We start from the raw sequence: 22,671 nt of genomic DNA on the forward strand, positions 1-22,671 counted from the left end.
AGGAGGAGATGCGATCCTGAAGGGAGGGGGAGAGGACAGGGGCGGAGATGTAGATCTGCGTGTCATCTGCGTAGAGATGGTAGTCAAAGCCGTGAGAGCAAATGAGTTCACCGAGGGAGTGAGTGTAAATGGAGAACAGAAGAGGGCCAAGAACTGACCCTTGAGGAACTCCAACAGTTAAAGGATGGGAGGGGGAGGAGGCTCCAGCGAAGGAGACCGAGAATGACCGGCCAGAGAGGTAAGAGGAGAACCAGGAGAGGACAGAGTCCGTGAAGCCGAGGTGAGATAAGGTATGGAGGAGGAGGGGATGGTCGACAGTGTCAAAGGCAGCAGAGATGTCAAGGAGGATCAGAATGGAGTCGGAGCCATTGGATTTGGCAAGAAGGAGGTCACGGGTGACCTTAGAGAGAGCAGTCTCGGTAGAGTGGAGGGGACGGAAGCCAGATTGGAGGGGGTCTAGGAGAGAATGGGAGTTAAGGAATTCTAAGCATCGATTGTAGACGACTCGTTCTAGGATTTTGGAAAGGAAGGGTAGTAGGGAGATAGGGCGATAACTGGAGGGTAAAGGTAATCAGGTTGTTCCACGTAGGGCTCACAGTCTTCATCCCCATTTTCCAGATGAGGTGAGGCCCAGAGAAGTGAAGTAGCTTGTCCGAAGTCACACAGCTAACTGACGGAGTGGGATTAGAACCTATGACCTCTGACTCCAAATGTTGGTATTTGTTAAGCGCTTGCTATGTGCCACGCACATGCTCTAAGCTCTGGGGTAGATAGAAGTTAATGAGGTTGTCCCACGTGGGGCTCACGGTCTTCATCCCCATTTTCCAGATGAGGGAACTGAGGCAAAGTGAAGTGGCTTGCCCAAAGTCACCCAGCTGATAAGTGATGTAGTGGGATTAGAACCCACGAACTCTGCCTCCCAAACCCGGGCTCTTGCCGCTAAGCCAGGCTGCTTGCGTGGCTCAGTGGAAAGAGCAGGGGCTTGGGAGTCAGAGGTTATGGGTTCGAATCCCGGCTCTGCCACTTGTCAGCTGTGTGACTGTGGGCAAGTCACTTCACTTCTCTGTGCCTCAGTTACCTCATCTGTAAAATGGGAATTAAGACTGTGAGCCTCACATGGGACAACCTGATTTACCCTGTATCTACCCCAGCACTTAGAACAGTGCTCTGCACATAGTAAGCACTTAACAAATACCAACATTAATTAATTAATTAAAATGGGGATGAAGCCTGTGTGCCCCATGTGGGACAACCTGATCACCTTGTATCCCCCTGCGCTTAGAACAGTGCTTGGCACATAGTAAGCACTTAACAAATACCAACATTAATTAATTAATCAAAATGGGGATGAAGCCTGTGAGCCACACGTGGGACAACCTGATAACCTTGTATCCCCCAGCGCTTAACAAATACCAACATTATCATTTTGTTATTTATCGACTCCCTTCGGGTGAGGGAACGTTCGGTGGCGTGCGTCGGTAGGGCCGTCAGGGCGCCGGTTTCGGCGGGGAGTGATTTGGCGGGCGGCCCGGGCCGGCTTCGGCGCAGGGACCGCTCTCCATCCTCCCTTCCTATTGGCCGCTTTCTCGGCGGGGGCGGCCCTTGGGGCCCTCTCATTGGCCGCCGCCGCGCAGGGAGGGCGGAAGTGCCTCACTGCCGGGCCTGCGGCGCCGCGGCTTGCCGGGCTGGGCCGGTCCTGCCGGCTTTTCGCTCGCCCGCCCGCCCGCCCGCCCGCCATGGCCAGCGTCCACGACAGCCTCTACTTCAACCCCATGATGACCAATGGCGTGGTGCACGCCAACGTGTTCGGCATTAAGGACTGGGTGACCCCCTACAAGATGGCCGTGCTGGTGCTGCTCAGCGAGATGGGCCGCGCCGGCGGCTCCGCCCTCGGCCTGCTGGAGCGGCGGAGGCTCAACCAGCTCCTCCTGCCCCTGCTGCAGGTGCGGGGCGGCGGGGTCGCGGGGCGGGGACAGACCCGACACTCGGTGCCACCTCCGGACCCGCCAACAGCCCGCGCTTGGGGGTCACGGGGCGTGGGTTAATAATAATAATGTTGATATTTGTTAAGCGCTTACTATGTGCAGAGCACTGTTCTAAGCGCTGGGGGAGATACTGGATCATCAGATTGTCCCACGTGAGGCTCACAGTCTTCGTCCCCCTCTTATAGATGAGGTCACTGAGGCACAGAGAATAATAATAATAATGTTGGTATTTGTTAAGCGCTTATTATGTGTAGAGCACAGTTCTAAGCGCTGGGGGAGATACAGGGTCATCAGGTTGTCCTACGTGAGGCTCACAGTCTTCACCCCTCTTTTATAGATGAGGTCACTGAAGCACAGAGAATAATAATATTGTTGGTATTTGTTAAGCGCTTACTATGTGCAGAGCACTGTTCTAAGTGCTGGGGGAGATACAGGGTCATCAGGTTGTCCCATGTGAGGCTCAAGTCTTCATCCCCATTTTACAGATGAGGTCACTGAGGTACAGAGAATAATAATAATGTTGGTATTTGTTAAGCGCTTACTATGTTTAGATCACTGTTCTAAGTGCTGGGGTAGATACAGGGTAGTCAGGTTGTCCCACCTGAGGCTCACAGTTAATCCCCATTTTACAGATGAGGTCACTGAGGCACAGAGAAGTGAAGTGACTTGCCCATAGTCACACAGCTGACAAGTGGCTGAGATGGGATTCGAACCCATGACCTCTGACTCCCAAGCCCGGGCTCTTTCGAGCCCCACGTGGGACCACCTCATTACCTTCTATCCCCCCAGCTCTTAGAACTGTGCTCGGCCCATAGTAAGCGCTGAACAATTGTCATTATTTACGAAGCAGCATGGTGTAGGTAGCAAGAACCCAGGCATGGGTGTCAGAGGTCGTGAGTTCTAATCCCACTGTGTGACCTTAGGCAAGTCACTTCACTTCTCTGGGCCTCACATACCTCATCTTGAAAATGGGGATGAAGACCATGAGTTCCACGTGGGACAATGATTACCTTGAACCCCCCACCCCCAGCACTTAGAACAGTGCTTGGCATACAGTAAGCGCTTAACAAATGCCATTATCACTTACGGAGCAGCATGGTGTAGGTGGCAAGAGCCTGGGCTTGGGAGTCACTGGTCGTGAATTCTAATCCCACCTCCGCCACTTGTCAGCTATGTAACTTTGGGCAAATCACTTCACTTCTCATGAGTTCGAATCCCAGCTCTGCCACTTGTCGGCTGTGTGACTGTGGGCAAGTCACTTAACTTCTCTGTGCCTCAGTTCCCTCATCTGTAAAATGGGGATTAAGACTGTGAGCCCCACGTGGGACAACCTGATTCCCCTATGTCTACCCCAGCGCTTAGAACAGTGCTCGGCACATAGTAAGCGCTTAACAAATACCAACATTATTATTATTCTCTGGGCCTCATCTGGAAAATGGGGATTAAGACTTTGAGCTCCACGTGGGACAGTCTAATACCTTATATCTACCCCAGCGTTTGGAACAGTGCTTGGCACATAAGCGCTTAACAAATACCATCGCCATCATCGTTTATTGAGTGCTTATTGTCCACAGGTGCTGTGCGGGGGTGGGATAAATAGTAATATTTTAATAATGGTATGTGTTAAGTACTTACTATGTGCCAGGCACTGTACTAAGCACTGGGGTGGATACGAAGCAAATTGGGTTGGACACAGTCCCTGCCCCACATGGGGCTCACAGTCTCAATCCCCATTTTACAGATGAGGTCACTGAAGCGCATAGAAGTGACTTGCCTAAGGCCAAACAGCAGACAAGTAGCAGAGTGGTATTATAACCTGTGGCTCTCTGACTCCCAGTCTCCTGTTCGATCTACTACACCTTGTTTGCTGGGAGGGGGGTGAAACTCTTAACAACTCATTGGGGGCAGGAAAGGTGTCTACTACATTATCTTGGGGTGGGGCCAATCATTCAGTGGTATTTATTGAACACTTACTGTCTGTAAGTGCTGTGGGGAGGTGGGATGAGTACCCTAGTGCTGGGAGTGGGGAGAAACTCCAAATGTAAAATTGTGTGCAGGCGAAGTGTCTACTACACTGTCTTGTATTGGGGGAAGGGCCATTAATTCAATTGATGGTCTTTTTTGAGTGCTTATTGTCCATAAGTGCTATGGGGGTGGGATGAGTATCTTAGTGTTGGGAGAGAGGAGAAACTCTAACTGTAAAGTGTCTGCTAAACTCTGCTGTATTGTATTCTCCCAAATACCACTGATTAAGTGCAAGAATTAGGCAGGGGAAGAAAATTAGGTAGGTGAGAATGAAAGCTTGGGCAGCAAAGGCTTCCTTCTTTTCATGATATTTGTTAATAATAATGATGATATTTGTTAAGCATTTACTATGTGCAAAGCATTGTTCTTAAGTGCTTAGGGTGATCAGGTTGTCCCCCTTGGGGCTTACAGTCTTAATCCCCGTTTTACAGATGAGGTAACTGAGGCCCAGAGAAGTTACGTGACTTGCCCAAAGTCACAGCTGAAAAGCGGCAGAGTCGGGATTAGAGCCCACAATCTCTGACTCCCCAGCCTGTGCTCTTTCCACGGCACTTGCTATGTGCCGGGCACTGAACTAGCAGTGAAGCAGAGAAGCAGTGTGGCACTGGTCTGGGGGTCAGAAAGTCATGGGTTCTAATCCTGATTCTGCCACTTGTCTGCTGTGGGACCTTGGGCCAGTCACCTAATTTATCCATGACACAATTACGTCATCTGTAAAATGGGGATTGAGGCTAAGAGCCCCACGTGGGACAGGGACTGTGTCCAACCCAATTTGCTTCAGCGTGGCAAGAGAAGCAGCGTGGCTCAGTGGAAAGAGCACGGGCTTGGGAGTCAGAGGTCTTTGGTTTGAATCCCGGCTCTGCCACTTGACAGCTGTGTGACTGTGGGCAAGTCACTTCACTTCTCTGTGCCTCAGTTACCTCATCTGTAAAATGGGGATTAAGACTGTGAGCCTCATACGGGACAATCTGATTACCCTGCATACCCCAGCGCTTAGAACAGTGCTTTGCACATAGTAAGTGCTTAACAAATACCAACATTATTATTATTGTATCTACACCAGCATTTGGTGCAGTGCCTGGCACACAGTCAGCACTTAACAAATACCACAATTATTATTATTATTGTTACTAAATTCTGGAGTAGATACAAGATAATCAGGTTGGACCCAGTACATGTCCCACATGGGGGCTCACAGTCTTAATCCCCATTTTACAGAGGAGGTAATTGAGGCCCAGAGAAGTGAAGTGACTTACCCAGGGTTTCCCGATTAGAACCCAGGGCCTGTGACTCCCACACCATGCTCTTTCCAATAGGCCACACTGCTTCTTGGAGGAAAATATGGTTTTAGCAGGACTTTGAAAATGGGGGAAAGTGCCCATTTGTCAGGTAGGTAGGGGGAGTTCCAGGAAGGAGGGAGGGTGTAAGTAAGGGGTTGACGCAAGGTGAGGCGAGAGCAAGGAACAGTGAATAGATCGGTATTAGAAGAGCAAAGCATGCAGACTGGGTTGTAGGGACTGGAGTGGGATTAATACATTATCTCAGTGGCAGTGAGCAAAATTTCTAACTTTTCCTTCTCATCATCCTCCAAACTTATTTTCTTTTCAAATGTTACTTAGGGTCCAGATATGACTCTCTTACGGCTACAGAAGGCAATTGAGGAGGCCTGTCCCCAGCTAGGAAATTCTGTACAAATCAGGTAAACCTCATCATTTCCTACTACAAGTTAGAAAAATTCATTCAGCTGTATTTACTGAGCGCTTACAGTGAGCAAAGCACTGTACAAAGCATTTGAAAAATGATCTTAATGCGCACAGAAATCGTTTTTTGTGAGATGGAACATTCCAGTGCATTGTGATTCCAGTGCAGTGTCTGTTTTTATGAATTATTTTGAGCTTTTAAAAGAGGACCATATACAATGTTTTAGGAATTTTGAAAAGTGGATCCAAGAAGTAACAACATATTGTGGTTAGAGAAATTCTTTGTTAGTCTCCTGGGCTCCAAGCCTCACGCTGCTCCACTCTATACAATACAGTATTGCACAAATCATCTTCTTGAAAGTTTGCTTGGCTAACATCTCTCCTCTCCTCAAAACCCCTTATTGACCTCTGGTGTCCCTATGCATTCAAATAAAAACTCCTCACTATCGACTTGGGGGCTTTCCACCAATTTGCCCCAGTTTATCTTTCTACTCCCTTCACCTGCCCTTCCCCAAGTGTTGTTGTTCCTCCTAAGATAATTTTCTAAGTGTACCTCGTGCTCAACTTTCCTGCCTCTGTCTCCTTGCTCACACTGTTTCCCCTGTCCGGACACCCCCTCTCTCCCTAAATTGGACAGATCGTAGCTCTCCCCTCATTGAAAGCCCCTCAAAAAGTCCCATCACTTCCAACAGCTCTATTAATTCTCAGTACCTCAAGTCATATAAACCCATCAGCCATCTCTAGCACTCATGACCTTTATACCCAGCTTACACACTGTAGTATGTATGCTTTTTCAGATTTTTCTTGACTATTTATGAACGTTTCTGTTTGTCTCACATATTAGCGTGTATGCTCATGTGGGCGGGGAACATGTCACATCTTTTTATAGTTCCTAAACACTTAGGACGGCGTATTGCACCAAGTGAGTGCTAAATAAGTATTATTACTATTCCTACTATTACTATGTGGGATGTGGTATCTTCAGTGAAAAGACCATATGGACAAGGAAAATAATTCATTTTCAAGTTTCCCCAGATTTAAACATTAGAGTAGGTTGATACTTTTCTATCAAATCCCTAAAGTAGGGGGGAAATGTCTGATGTCTCCTTTTTAGCAGTTATTTTTTAAGCCCCAAATTATGTGCCACAGTCTAGAAGTAGAGTAAGGTGTGAAAATTCTTGGTTGTCAAATGTGGATACTTTGGGTATTTATGGGGATGTGTTCCCATTTTCCTTCAAAAAAAACTACCTGCTTCTTTGTCTCTTGATAAAATGTTCTTTTGTGGACAGAGTGCAAGATCTTCTCTGTCAGAGACACATGAGGAGTGTTTTCTCACCATTGGTGGCACATCTTTGACCCTGAGGGCACCTCTTTGCTCTAATGCATGTGGAAATAGTGTTTTGGCCCATTGTTTGAGTAGTTTTTGGTTTGGTTTTTTTTACTTTTTCTCAGATTTATTATGGAGAATGACTTTGGAATCACCAAATGTGTAAGATGGATGTGAAAGGAGTTTTAAGAAAACTATCTCAATTTTCTCATTCAGGATCAAATTGATGGCAGAAGGAGAACTAAAGGATATGGAACAATTTTTCGATGACCTTTCAGATTCATTTACTGGAACTGAACCAGAGGTTCACAAAACAAGTGTAATAGGTATGAATCTCTCCAAGGAGGACAAGATCCTAACTGTTAGTGAATGCAAATGATGAGTATGACAGGAATGTTGAATATGCTGAATCTAATACACCACCATTGAACCTCTAGTTTCTGACTTGTTCGTTTTATTTTTGGTTAGCCACGGCCAATTTACAAACGTCGTCATGGATGGTTAGGGTACCAGCTTCCTCATGTTCATGTGAGGGGAAATTAAAAAAAAAACACCGTAATTCTAATCACTTGTCCATATGTTGCTCTTATGTGGAGGTGAAGAGCAAAAACCTTAAAATATAACATCACGGAGATGGATGAGGTGTGGGCCTCAGAGAGCATTCCACTCAATTGCACTAGTTTTCTTTAAAGAATATATATTAGTTACATATTAAGCATGAAAACAACAATCCTTTTTCTGTGAGATGTAATTCTGAATGATAATTATGGTATTTAAGTGCTTACTATATGCCAGGCACTGTACTAAGTACTGGGGTGGATACAAGCAAGTCAAATTGGACTCAGTCCCTGTCCCACAAGGGGCTCACAGTCTTAATCCCCATTTTACAGATGAAGTAACTGAGACAGAGAAGTGAAGTGACTTGCCCAAGGTGACGCAGCAGGCAAGTGGCAGAGCCGGTTTTTGTAATATTATTACAGTGATCTCTGCCATCAAAATTGTTTTCATTATTCATGTCTGGTGAAGCTTGAGAAGTTACTGATTGAGTAGATCTCTGTGATGGTGCCTGAGAAAAACTTTGCATTGCTTAGGGTCTAAGATTCTGTCTTGACCGTCTTTTTCAGATACCAATTTCTGACTTCTTTATAAGCAAAGTGAGCTAAACAAAAGCGCCCTGGTCATGAAAGACAGTGAAGCTGTACTTGTTGACAGTTCATATTAATAGCACTTCAGGGCTTTAAAATCATTACAGATTTAAAATGGAGAATTATTCATTCATTCAATAGTATTTATTGAGTGCTTACTATGGGCAGAGCACTGTACTAAGCACTTGGAATGTACAAATTGGTAACAGAGACAGTCCCTGCCCTTTGACGGGCTTACAGTCTAATTGGGGGAGACGGACAAATAGCAATAAATAGAATCAAGGGGATGAACACATAATCATGTGAGCCCTGACACTTTTTTCATTACAAAATAAACACTTGAAAATTTACATAGAATAACTGGTGAAGTTCTCTTTACTCCCTTTGAAGAGATAGTGGACTGGACTGCTTATCAGATTAATGGTTTTTAGTTTCTGTTCTAGACAAATTTCCTATCCATCCAATAACACTCTTTCAGCCTGGCCAGATAAGTTTCTAATCCTTTCAGTTAAGGATTACATTAAGATTCACAACTTTCCTTGTAGACAGTTGTACATATTATTTTTGCTTTTCTCATATATAAAGTAAGAGGAATGTGGTGATGATAATGGTATTTGTTAAACGCTTACTATGTGCCAAGCACTGTCCTGGGGTCGATACAAGATAATCAAAATGGACACAGTTCCTAATGCACACAAGGCTCACAGTCTAAGTGGGAGGGAAAGAACAGGTATTGAATCCCCATTTTACAGTTCAGGAAACTGAGACAAAGAGAAGTTAAATGTTGCCCAAGATGAGACAGCAGGCAAATGGCAGAGCCAGAACTGGATCCCAGGTTCTCCAACTCTCAGGCCCGTGCTAGGCCAAGTTACTTCCCAGTGTGGCATCTGATGCCAAATATACCCAATGAATGGCAGTTGATAATGCCTGGTAAAATTTGGAAGTGGTGCCTGAGATCTAATATCATTTTTGTACTGTAAACCTTGTTTCACTAGAAATAAAACAGCTTTCTTCCTGTTTGTAGGCTTATTTCTTCGTCACATGATCTTGGCCTACAACAAGCTTTCTTTCAGCCAGGTCTATAAGTTATACACAGCCCTTCAGCAATACTTTAAGGACAGTGAGAAAAAGGCAACAGTGGAAGAGACAGATATGGAACTGACTAACCCAGAGGAACTTGGAGGAAAAATGGAGAAAGAAGAACTTGATGGTCCTTTAAGGTAAACTGTGTTTCCATTAAATGTTACCTTTTCCTTGGAAACAATATTTTAAGAACTGTGTACATATCTATATTTTTCTTTCTGTATACACATCTATACTTTTCTTTCTTTCAGGTTTTGTTTGAGTGTAACTTAGGCTGCTTTGTAGGCATTAGGGCACAAAAGTGTAATTCCAAACTTTTCTGTATTCTAAATCATAACACAGTTTAATTCTCTAACTTCTAAAGAGTTTTCTGAGTAGGATTGTATTTACAATTTTTGATTCATAATTAAAAAAAAATTGTACCGTTTGTCATCACTCTCTACCAGGCACCACTTGGAACTAGAAAATTTTTGTTTTCTACTCCCCAAGGTTTTATCCAGAATTTTATTTCCCAGTGGAAACTTTCTCAGTTAACAAATAATAATAATAATAATGATGATGATAGTGTTAAGCACTTAGTGTATACCGAGCCCTGGGGTAGATACAAGATAATCAGACTGCGATTAACAGTCTAAGTAGGAGGGAGAACAGGTATTGAATCCCCATTTTTTAGATGAGGAAACTGAGGCACCAAGTAGTGAAGTGACTTGCCCAAGGTCACACAGCAGACAGGCAGCAGAGCTGGGATCAGAACCCAGGTCCTCTGACACCCAGGCCTATGCTCTTTATGCTAGGCCATGCTGCCTCTCACTTTAAAAAAAAAACAAAAAACAAATCTCTAAAAGCAGAAGCCCTTCAAAGGGACCATTTTTCTTGAACTAACAAATCTTATTAAAACTAGAAAACAAATCCATTCAGTAATACTATTATGAAATTTTGAAGATTTCTTATTCAAGAACTTCAGCTGTCCCTTTCGGTGAAATGGGCACTAAATGTCACCGTGGGAAGGAAGATAAAAAGATGATGGTTATTCCCTCTCTGCAAGCACAAGCGGGGGGACATGGACTTGTGATATTTAATAATGGGAATGGCAGATTTTAGTTACCCATTATCTCTAAATGGAAGCATTTGTATCCTGCAATATGCCATAAGCAATTTAGCTTCCATCTAATGTGTTACCATATAAATCGACAGAGCATACTTCTCTCTGCTGGTTGGGTCAGATTTACAGTCAACTCGAGAACTGAAAAATTCTGCAGTGATAAAAAGCCTCTTTGACTTAAAAGAGGAAAAAAATATAGCACTTCAGATTTCTAAAAGTCAGCACTACAACCTTCTCTTAGAATCCCAACTCCCAGTATCTTTGCGAGTTGGTTTAAGAGAGAGAATGCTGTTGACTCATTATGCAACATCGGGCAAATCCTTTCACCTCTCTAGGCCTTAGTTTTGTCATCTGAAAAATGGGGATAATATTCTTCCTCTCACTCCTTACTTTCTAAGTTCGGTTAAGGATAAAGTGAAATCAGAGATGTGAAAGCTTTTTAGGTCCAGAGAAGAAAGGTGCTTCCATGAGGCTGGGCTATTATGAATAATCACTTAACACTCTGTCATCAGCCATCACCCTGTCCTAATATCTTTGCGATGTCTGGGCCGCCGGGCAGGAACTGTGGGAGAGACCAACTTCAACTGAGAAATCAGAGGAAGGGGTGGTGCTCAAAGAGGCCAAAAAGCTGAGAAATGGAGGCTCCAAAAGGGCAGGAAGCCTCAGAAGTAGTAGTAGTAATAATAGTAATAATAATGATAATGGTGATATTTAAGCACTTACTATGTGCCAAGGGCTGAACTAAGCACTGGAAGAAATATAAGATAATCCGGTGGCATGGAAGTTTGGCAGCTCGTGAGGCAAAAAACTAAGCAGTGGTAGCAGATCAGTGCCTTAGCTAGAGATGAGAGAAAACAGTACTCTTTAACAATTTAAACTCTGCTGATGAAATTGGATGTAGTACGTGGTTATATTCATAGCATTTTTGAGATGCTTGCATCGTGCTAACTGGTGGGAGGAATACATGGGCATTGATTCAGCTAGAGTCCCTGACTAACAAACGGCTCACACCATCTTAAAGCAGGAGGAGGAAGGGGACAGATGCACCAGGATAGGTCCATCATTAAAAGCGTCAGAACATGGAAATATCAGATAAAATAGAGCAACTGAATAGCTATAGCAAAAGTATAACAACTCTTTTATTTTTCCCCAGAGTTGAACAAATTTTACAGACTTATTTGGAATTGCATTTGTTTTTCCCACTTAGGCAGATAAAGCTCATGAGCCACCTGGGGAATAAGGAAACATGGAAGATAATCCCTCATCTGACTGAATGTACTCTTCATTTTACCTAATTCATCCAACCTATAAAATTTTCATCACTAACCTATGCCATAGTGGAGAGACACATGTGTGAGTCTGTGGCTCAGACAAGTATAGTACCTGTGCTGTGCACTGAGAAGTTAGGTGACTTGCCCAAAGTCACACAGCAGACAAATGCCAGAGCTGGGATTAGAACCCAGGACCTCTGACGCTTTCCTGTGCTCTTTCCACTAGGTCACGCTGCTTCTCTATGTTGCTTAGTTTAATTTTTATTAACTTTTCCACAGTCTATTTTTTTTTATGCCCACCTTAATTTCTTTCTGTTCCTGAACCTATGGAAATGTACAGGGATGGTACAGCGGATGAGTCTGAAATTTAAACAATCTTCAATAAGAGTAATTTTTGCTTTTTGTGCCCAGTGCTTTCTTCAGTTTTTTGGCAACTGAGATTTTGGACCTGTGTCCTTTTAACTCCTCTCTTTGCTGGGGGCAGACCTTTACTCTGATTATTTTTGGCTCTTGGCTTGGGCCAATTGGAATTAAGCTTTGTTCTTGATCATACAGTTACAAGGACTGTCACAGGTCCTAAGGTTCTTGGCGTGAAGGGAGTACACAAATGCCTACATTGAAGCTGCAAGTTTTCAAGAACAATTTAAAGTAAAAATAATTATTCACACTCACATCAGTTTCCCTAAGATCTAATGACAGGAAAAAGGAGGATTACATTTCCAAGTCTGTCACCTAAACTGACCAATCACACACACATGTGCACTCTTTTGTGTGAGAGAACAAAAGCATTCAGTAGACTTTTTTGTTTGGTGTCAATCAAAACCTTCGTTTTGATATTGTCTAAAAGCAGGAGCTTTCCTACAGGGCTTAGGACTTTAAAGACAAAACAAAAACAAACAAAACACACACTCACATACACACTCTTTTTAGCTTTTGATGGTAATGCAGTAACCCTAATAAAGTAGTCTTGCACCCCAAGCTTTTCTTCAGCAAATACTGATTCTTTCAGAACCTTGGGGGCAGCAGCAAAAACAAGCTTTGTAAACAAGAAAGCTGCTGCAGCTTAAGCATCCAGTTTTTTAAATGTGATTCGTTAATAAAGCAGTTTTACATATTTGAGACTTATCATGTGGTGATTCAGGTAACCAGACTAAGCAGTTTGATGACATCTAAGCAAAACAATCCAGTTGATAAAGAAACAGTAAATGACTCTTTTAATTTTAATAGGCAGCATATTCTAGTTGAAAAAGCATAGGACTGGGGGTCAGGAGAACCCCAGTTCTGCCTATAACCTGCTGAGTGACCTTCAGCAAGGTACATAATCTCTCTGAGCTTCAATTTTCTCAGTTGTAAAATGGGGTAAGATACTTTCTCTCCCAACCTCTTACTCTGATTCCTGTGAAGGACAGGGTTGTGTCCAAACTAATGTAGATTAATTCTGTGTACTCCAGTGTTTAGCACAGTGCCTTGTCATATAAGAAGCACTTTTTTTTGTTTGTTTCTGTGGTATTTGTTCAAGCACTTACTATGTGCCAGGCAGTGTATTAAGCCAGTGGGGTAGATCTAAGATAATCAGGTTGGACACGGTTTCTGTCCTACATAGGTCTCACGGTTTTAATCCCCATTTTCAGATGAAGCAACTGAGGCACAGAGAATTTAAGTGACCCACCCAAGGTCACACAGCAGAGAAGTGGCAGAGTTGGGATTAGAACCCAGATCCTCTGACTCCCAGACCTGTGCTCTTTTCAATAGGTCACACTGCTTTTGACCCAATAGATACCATGAATAGATATCAATAGATACCAAGAATAGATACCACTACTTCTCCTCTTCCCCAACACCATCCCCCAAAGTGCTCGGTGAATATAGGTAATGGCAGTAATAATGATCCTTTTTAGAGGTTACCAGCTGGATTGTTAGTAACAGGTTGTAGCCTAAATGCTGGGACTTTGAGAGCCTTCTGAGCTACCCTGTAATTTACAGCAATAATATTTCTTTTCACTGTTAATTGTAGACCCTTATTTCTAAAAGCTAGGATTTAGGTACTGCATTGCTCTGGAAACAAGCCAACCTTCTCTCCCCCCCCTCCCCCCCCCATTTTTAGCTCTAAAAAATAAAAGGTTTCTATAAAATCCCAATTTAAGCAAGCATTGTATGTTTTCAATTTCCTGCTCTGATGGAGGGGTGCCATCATGCAGATAATTGAAAATTCAAAGATCCTCTCTAGGAAGAAAAAACTATTCTTGTGCAGATTTTAGAATGTCAAGCAACTATTGAAAAAGACCCGGATTTGCTGAACTGGATCCAGGTCCCTTTTTGTAAAAGCCTGAGGGATTCTAAATTTAGTTAGTTCAATCTCCAAAGTCATTTTATTCTAAGAGAGCTACATACCTCTACTCTGAGAAGTTTGAGGAGATTAACATTCATCTGGGTGTTCTAGGGGTGTGTGGGATGGAGAGGGGATGGAGAAAGCAGTGTAGGCTTCAGTGAAAGTGATAAAGATGTATGGAAGAAAAAGTTGGTTGTCAGAGAACTCAAAAAATAATAGATATGCTTAAGTGTGCATGATTGGTTAATTAAATAAACTAAATATTTTGGGCCATTTTGCTATGTACTGTATGAAAGAGCACAGGCCTGGGAGTCAGAGGACCTGAGCTCTAATCCTAGCTCTGCCAACTGCTTGCTGTTTGACCGTGGGCAAGTCACTTCACTTCTCTGTGCCTCAGTTTCCTCAACTGTAAAATGGGGATTCAGTACCTGTTCTCCCCCTACTTAGACTGTAAACCTCACGTGGAGCAGGGACTGAGTCCAAACTGATTAATTTGTATTTACCCCAGTACTTAGAACAGTGCTTGGCACATGGTAGTGCTTAACAAATATCATAGTAATAATAATAATTGCATCGATTTTTATGGGACTTGCTTTAATTCCAGGGTTTCAGTGATTTCAGAGAAAAACAATTATATTATTTTTGCTGTGGGCTTTCAAGTTTATTTTGACAACACTTGGTTTAGTGCTCAGAACAGTACTTGGCACGTAGTAAGTGCTTAAATGCCATTATTATTGTTATTATTACAGCACCAGCCCCTGAAGATATCTTTTGGTATTTTCAAAGCCCACTTCCGGTAAATACTGTCTAGTGGCTAGAACTGGGAGTCAGAAATTTTGACTCCTGCCTGTGATTTTTCATCTGTGAACTTCATGAGTTATTGTGTTTTTCTTTTCATTATCTCTGTGTAAGACAAAGCTGACTTTAAGGGCTTTGAGATCTTCTGATTGCAAATGCTGTGCTATTGTGGAGTTACTAGTTTTGAGATTAGGAAAATCTCTAACCTATACTTCTGTAATTTTTTTTTTCTAGGGAAGAGGAGATATCATGCAGTGGCCCTCTTTCCCAAAAACAAGCAGAATATTTTCTTTCTCAGCAGGTATGTCAATTTCAAAGTATTGCCTTGACTCCCCTCCTTACTCTGTAAAGGGGACCTGTGAATTGTGTGCCAATATTTCCCTCCCCTTCCGCACTAATAGTACTTTGTACAACTGTAAGCTTTACCATTAGAGTGAAGCTTCACAGAACACTATGTCTGAGGTGTTAGGAAGCACTGGGTTTCTTTCTCCGGAACCACTGATTCCCTGGGAAATAGGCAGTCTCTTATTTTTCATGCATTAATGAAAAGCGAGCATTAAGTACTGTACTTATACTCTATTTCCCATTTGCCCTATCTATCATTTATTTTAAGGTCTGCCTCCTCCTGTACACTTTTAGCTTCTTAGTTTTTTTTTTATGGTATTTAAGTGCTTTCTAGGTGCCAGGCACTGTACTCGGTGGGGTAGATACAAAATAATCACGTTGGACGAGCCCATAAGGCTTGTAGTCGTAATCCTTGTGGGCAGGGATCATGTTTCCCAACTCCAGATTGTATTTTCCCAAGCACTTAGTATAGTGCTCTGCATGCAGTAAGCACTCATCGATCAATCAGTGATATTTATATACTATTTAGAATGTAAATGGGACCGGAGAGATGGGAAGCGTCCTATTGTCTTTTGTCCTCTGTGTTCATGTTACCCTCATCCCATGATTCCCCCATGTCTCTTTTGACTCCCTCATTCCTGCCCCCGTCAGCCACTCCAGGGAATGACCTGAACGCTGAGCTGCCTCTCCCTGCTGCCAGCCAGAGACTCAAGGGCAGAGGACATGTAGGGGTCCAAGCAAGCCTGAGTAGGCCTCTATGCAAAGTACCCTTGGCTTTTTGGCATCCCTCTTAAAATAGGTCATTATTTTTCCCCGAGTTGACTTGTTCTTTTATCAGTTGAGGCTTTTTGGACACTTCTCTGTGCCTGAGGTACCTCATCTATAAAATGGGGATTAAGACTGAGCCCTACCTGGGACAGGGACCGTGGTCAATCAGATTATCTTAGAACAGTGGCTGGTACATAGCAAGCACTTAAATACCATTAAGAAAAAAAATAGCTCCCTTTGGCAATTTGAAGCACTTGCTGAAAAAGGGAGTTGTTTGGTTCTTTCTCCTCTGCTTTGTTTGATATTAAGCACCCCAAAAGTGTTTAGTTTCAGTTTGGCTCATCTTATTGAGGAGACATTGGTACATAGATGCCAGACTGCCTTGATGAAGCAAGGGCTAAATGCAAAAGTAAAATAAAAGCCACGAGGTACTGTGGGTGGAAGAGCTGAGCTTCAGGGTTTTTGTGACTCCGGCTGCAAGTTGCAGCCAGAGTTAGAGCCACGGCTGGAGCTCTGCCCGGCATTTGACATTTTGTGGCGGCGGCGTGTGCTGCACTGCTTCTGTCTTTCCCACTGGAACCAGGAACCAGTCAGGTCAGGATGGCACGGTGGGAATTGGGGACCGGAAGTAACTGGCACAGCAGACTGTGCTGCTTCTTCTGTTCTTCCTGCTGGGATGGAGTAGGAAGAACAGAACAGAAGAACAGAAGAGTAGGAAGAACAGAGGGAGATATGAGAGGAGAGAGTGAGTGGGAGGGACGGAGAGAGAGAAATGGGGGAAAAGTAGTGGTGGCCCAGTTGGGGGGAAATTAGGGGAGATAGGAAGATACTCTAGACTGTAAGGTCCCCCTCTAGACTGTAAGCTCCTTCTAAGCAGGGAACATGTCTACCAACTCATGTTACACTGTACTCTCCCAAGTGCTTAATACAGAGCTCGCACTCTATAAATGCTCAATAAATATGATTGACTGACTGATTGAAGAGGGGGGAGCTGAATAGCGTAGTGGATAGAGCACGGGCTTGGGAGTCGGAAGGTCATGGGTTCTAATCCCTGTTCTGCCACTCGTCTGTTAGGCAAGTCACTTCACTTCTCGGTGTCTCAGTTCCCTCACCTGTAAAATGGGGATTAAGACTGTGAGCCCCATGTGGGACAGGGGTTATGTCCAACCTGATTTGCTTGTGTCCACCCCAGTGCTTAGTATACTGCCTGGCACATAGTAAGTGCTTAACAAATCCCATTATTATTATTTTTATTAAATCCCATGAATGTTTCATGGTTCTCAGCTGGTTGTTTTGTATTAAGGTTTTCCTGAGCTGCCTGTCAAGGGTTTCCATAAGAATGTAAGTTTCTTGAGGTTGGGGACCATGAAATATGCTTCTATTCTAACTCCACCCCTCCAATTAATCAGCCATATTCATTGAGTAATAAGTGCTTGGGAGAGTACAGTACACTAGAATAAGCAACAGTGTTCAGTAAATACTCCTGTTGGACTGGAGAAGCCTAAACTGGTCCCCTCTATCCACAAAAAACAAAATTTATTTGCCTTTTTGGCATTTTTCCTTGGTCATTTCTTGATCCTAAGCTGTCATTTTCATTTCAGGCTTCTTTATTAAAGAATGATGAAACTAGAGCTCTCACTCCAGCATCGTTACAGAAAGAACTGAACAACTTGTTGAAATTTAATCCTGATTTTGCTGAGGCGGTAAGTATTTTCCAAAAACATAATGAAGACAGTTTAAATTATACTAGCCTTGTACTGGCCCAAAGGACCAGGGTGAAATTAAATCATAATGTTGACTAGTAAAGATGTGCTCAAAAACTAGTTACTAGGTCTGTATTTCTTTAGCTCTTGGCATCAGAAGCCTCATCATTGTGACACTAGTGGAAAGAAGAATGTAGGAATAAAAGTTTTCAGGCCAAAATTTTAATGGATTGGAAGATACTTTTTAATCTATTTGCAGGCCAATTTCCCTTAATGCTGATTATCCTGAAAACTTTCATCGTTTGGCATCTCAGAACTATTTTGAATGGTTTCCAAAACCTGGAAAAGCCACTTTAAAACAGTGGGTGTTTTGAGAGAGAGAGAGAGTCAGAACACAGGGATTCTGACACAGGAGTGTGCTGGGAGTTGAGAGGAAAGAGAGGACTCTGAAATTATTTAGCTGGATAGCTCTTTGAGCCTGTCAATGGAGCAGATTGGGAGGTTGGCCCGAGATTTGCCTCCACCTACAATCCTTGCCATCTTTCAATTTCCAAAAGAATTACCTGCCCCAAGTAGCTTGGGTAGTCGGCATTCTACTCTGACTGAATTTCTTCGGCATGGAGTATATTTCAGTGTGAAATTTCATCCAGCTTCATGGGGGATTCTTGGAGATCCCTGCTTGGGTTCTGGGCTGAACATGACCATTGCTATACATCTTTTTCCACGTGAGGGGAAAATTCAGGACTGAATATGAGAATCTTAGAGCAGTAAGGTATATCTAGAGATTGGTATTCAGAGGTAAAGGCATCCTCCAAACATGATCTGAATCAAACTCAAAGCCCAATTTTAGAAAGATACAAAAATGCAGTTTTAGGATGTATTGGTAATAGTAACAGCAGCATTTACTGAGCACATACATGGTTGGGTAGGGATTATCTCTATTTGTTGCTGAACTGTACTTTCCAAGCACTTAAGACAGTGCTCTGCACACAGTAAGCGCTCAATAAATATGATTAAATGAATACAGTGCACTGTACTAGACTTGATGCTTGGAAAGCACAGAGTCCTGAGTGACAGATTCTCTACCCACAAGGAGCTTATATTCATTCAGCATTATTGAGCACTTACAGTGTGCAAAGCACTGCATTAAACACTTGGGATTGTACAATACAACAGAAACATTCCTTGCCCACAAGGAGCTGGTGGTCTTGCTGATGATTGCATTTGTTTACACTGAACCTTTATTTTTTGTTTCAGCATTATTTAAGCTACTTAAATAGCCTTCGGGTGCAAGACGTTTTTAGTTCAACTCACAGCCTCCTTCACTATTTCGACCGATTGATTCTCACTGGAGCTGAGAGTAAAAGCAATGGAGATGAAGGCTATGGGCGGAGTTTGAGATATGCAGCCCTGAATTTAGCAGCCTTACACTGCCGATTTGGCCACTAGTAAGTTCAGACATCTTGACTGCTGGGAGAATTGAGGAAATCAAATTGCTATTCGTTCCCCTCCATTAGCTCCTCCAAAAGAAGTGTCTAACTGGGAGGCTCTGCATTTGGAAGGAAACTGGAGCCCTCAGCCTGGCTAGTCTGTCCCCCCCGTGGGTCTTTTTAGAATTACAGTATCAGTGCATGTGGTTTTTCTTTTCCTTTTTTTTTTTTTTAAACTACCCGATTAAATCCATTGGTAGTATTTACCAAGGGCCTGCTGTGTGCTGAGCACTGTAATAAAGCACTTGGGAGAATACAGTATAGTTAGAGCAGAAGCAGAATGGCCCAGGGGAAAGGCTTGGATTTAGGAGTCAGAGGACCTGGGTTCTAATCTGGCATTTGCCTGCTGTGTGACCTTAGGCAAATCATTTAACAATACTATGACTATTTCCTTATCTATAAAGTGGGAATGAAATACCTATTCTCCCTGCCACTTAAACTGGGAGCCCCGTGTGGGACAGGGACTTAATCCAATCCAATTAACTTGTATCTACCCCAGCGCTTAAACCAGTACTACTTGACATATAGGAAGCAAATATGGTATTTTTTGCTTGACTAATATAATCTTTCTAATAATTATTATTATAAGACATGTTCCCTCCCCTCAAGGATCTTACAGTCTGATTCATGCAGTGAACTGGTGTCTGAGTGTCAAGGCAGACTCGATGGAGGTCTGTTAATTCCTCACATCCCTGGAGCACTTTCACTTAGGACACTGCTTTCTTTTAGTTTGTCAGCATCTCAGTTGCTGTGCTTCCTCCTCCCCTGATCTTTCTCTGACCAAAATGATAGTGACTGAAGGGGGCCCAGAGATCTGAACCTAGCCTGATGCTTGGGTTTCCTATCCAGCCTAGTTTATGTTGGGGTCCAATGAGATCATTTTATTCTCCCCCTAATCCTTAATATTTTACCAGAGAACACCTTGATGCTCTAAGATTAAAATGGCTTCTGAAAAAAAGCTTGAAAATGCTAATGCAGCTTTTCACCTAAGTTTGTATCCGTATCTGTTAGGCAGAATTTTCCATAGCCCTTTCTGGGGAGATTTTGTATGGCAGTGAATATAAGTGATTTAAGAAGTCAAGATTTAGTGTTGTAGTTCATAGTTTTTCTTTTTGAGAATATGCTCATTTTCCTTCCCTCTTTTCTCTCACCTCCCCTTCTCCCCGCCCGCCCCACCTTTCCAGCAAATGACTAATTTCTTTTCTGTCCAGCCTAATTTCTCTCTGGCCTAGGGTTTACGAACTGATTTGCTAGGCTCAGCTAATTGGAGATGAAGAGATCGTGAGAGAACCTTTATTACTGTTTGAGTCCTTGGAGCTTTCTGCCAGAGTATTGCCAAGAACGCAAATGGCCTGTTCTCTTAAGCCATCACATTTGGCTGGCCACATTGCAACATAACAAATTCCCTGGTGTGTTCTCTAAGCAGTGAGGAAGAGCCCCATGGTAGCTCAAGGATCCACCCGTCAACAGTGATGTTTCAATTTTCTTAGTTCCCATAGCACAGAGAAACACAAACTGTACCAAGTTCCGTTAATTGATGTATTCACTATCTGCTTGGGTGACCTAAATCCTTCCCTCTGGTTACATTTTGAGATCCAGCTATGTGCTCTGTTTCTCTAAGCTTGCTGCTAGACAGATAAATGTATCTGGTCTTTTATTCAATTAGTTGTAACATAGGAGCCACTCAGCCCCGATCTAGTTCGGATTGGTTAAGACAAGACATGCAGGACTCTTGCCAGTGTGTGGCATACCCTTGTTAAAAGTTTTCCCTGGAACTTTTTTTTTTTTTAAAAAAAGAACTTTAGCCAGTTTTCTGAATTGGTGGTCTCAGTACTACCACGAAGACCAAATCTTGAATAAAAGCTGTCTTTCCCTGTCTGGGGAGAGGAAATCTCCCCTCAAACATGTCACCACTGTAACCCAACTGGGGTTGGGTGGTGGGGAGAGTCTCCTGTAGGACATGGCACCAGAAGACAAGGCTATGAAAAATAACATGTGAGTGTTTGTTATGTGTTTGTTGGTGTTAATGGGAAATTAACATTCAGTTTGTCATTAGTCAACAGGCAGAGCTTGCCCTGCAGGAAGCAATTAGGATCGCTCAGGAATCGAATGATCATGTGTGTCTCCAACACTGCTTGGTAAGGCAGCCTAGCTATGCCAGGAGTATTTTCTCCTCCCTCATTTTGCCCTTCTTACCTGCTGGGGTGTTTCAAGCGGGAGGGGTAATTAATGGGTAAACTGTATTGGCAGGAAGATGGCATCGACTGGTCTTCATTTTGGACCCCTACTCCACCTTCGTGACTTCTTGAACTACATATTTAACCTTGCCTGTGGAACCAGAGGTGAACCTTTAACAACTCCAGTTAGCATTGGCCCCTCAAATATGAACAGAAAAGTATGCCAGCAAGCCTAAAAGCTAGATAAAATAGTCATTCTGTGCTCTAACTTTGTCCTCCAAGACCCATAATCAGAAAGTAGTAGTAGAACACAAATCTCATTTAACAAGCATCTGAGACCCTTATTTCCCCATGTAGGGGCTTTACACTTTCCTCTGGATTATCCACCACTGGTTGCTATTGGAGATGGTATCCTGATAAAGATCAGTGAGCCATTTATTCCAATCTGACAGTTTTAATGTGTCACACAGGTTTCATTTGGGTTTATGGTTTCTGAAAGAATATTTTAGAGGATTTATTTTGTCCCCTGTTAATTCTTTTTTATGGCCACACAATGATATTTCAGGAGAACATTAGCCATTATCTTTGCAATGATATATTTCAATGATTCTCTTACCAGAGTTGGCTTTATATTCTGGAGCAGAAGCGATCAGATAGCTGTGTCCTTTTGGAACATTCTGTGAAGAAAGCTGTGCATTTTGGATTACCGGTAAGAAGCTTCTTCATTAGGGCCCACTAGCCTGTGGGGCTTTTTTTTTTTGTTTTTCCATTAAAAAAACCCTGCATCTCTGTATATATTTCCACCCACTTTTAGATCACACAAACCACAGATTTAGAATGGAAACTTGGATGTTTCATTTTAGTTCCATGTTATTTTCTTATGACATGAAGAAATAATTAAACTACCATGTTTTGCTTACCGTGCCCTGTCACTATCCTCTGATCCTGCTAAGGTCAGTTTCACTTGCGGTTTTTAAAGCAGAACTTTAAGGATTATGCTTTTGTAGCCCTAAAGTTGGGTTATGGTTGAAATTTAGACAAATATGTAAGCTCGTGGGCAAGTATCAGGGCTACCACTGACTCCATTATATAGTACTCTCCCAAGTGCGTAGTACAGTCCTCTGCACATAGTAAGCACTTAGTAAATACGATTGAGTGATTAAAGTGCTACATCTCTTGTATTGAAAATGATCCTCTAATCTGTTTTATGTGTTCATTTCCCCAGTATTTAGCATCCTTAGGAATACAATCTTTAGTTCAGCAAAGAGCTTTTGCTGGGAAGACTGCGAACAAGTTAATGGATGCCTTAAAGGACTCAGACCTCTTGCACTGGAAACACAGCCTGTCAGAGCTAATCGATATTAGCATCGCACAGAAGACAGCAATCTGGAGACTCTATGGGCGCAGGTAGGTTTTCTTGAAG

General features: G+C 43.0%; 1 protein-coding gene across 1 annotated transcript in view; it reads left to right on the forward strand.

Moving 5' to 3' along the window:
- Positions 1-1,726: 1,726 nt before the first annotated feature.
- Positions 1,727-22,671, forward strand: part of ANAPC5 (anaphase promoting complex subunit 5) — a 33,127-nt gene continuing 12,182 nt past the window's right edge. Inside the window, exons 1-10 of the mRNA XM_029058799.1 lie at positions 1,727-1,943; positions 5,630-5,709; positions 7,254-7,363; positions 9,207-9,402; positions 15,000-15,066; positions 17,480-17,581; positions 18,839-19,029; positions 21,128-21,209; positions 21,868-21,957; positions 22,474-22,655. Coding sequence (XP_028914632.1) covers positions 1,737-1,943; positions 5,630-5,709; positions 7,254-7,363; positions 9,207-9,402; positions 15,000-15,066; positions 17,480-17,581; positions 18,839-19,029; positions 21,128-21,209; positions 21,868-21,957; positions 22,474-22,655 — 1,307 coding nt within the window. The 5' untranslated portion in view covers positions 1,727-1,736. The remainder of the gene's footprint in view (positions 1,944-5,629; positions 5,710-7,253; positions 7,364-9,206; positions 9,403-14,999; positions 15,067-17,479; positions 17,582-18,838; positions 19,030-21,127; positions 21,210-21,867; positions 21,958-22,473; positions 22,656-22,671) is intronic.

Source organism: Ornithorhynchus anatinus, chromosome 2, assembly GCF_004115215.2.
Source record: "Ornithorhynchus anatinus isolate Pmale09 chromosome 2, mOrnAna1.pri.v4, whole genome shotgun sequence".
In the NCBI taxonomy this organism is placed as follows: Eukaryota; Metazoa; Chordata; class Mammalia; order Monotremata; family Ornithorhynchidae; genus Ornithorhynchus; species Ornithorhynchus anatinus.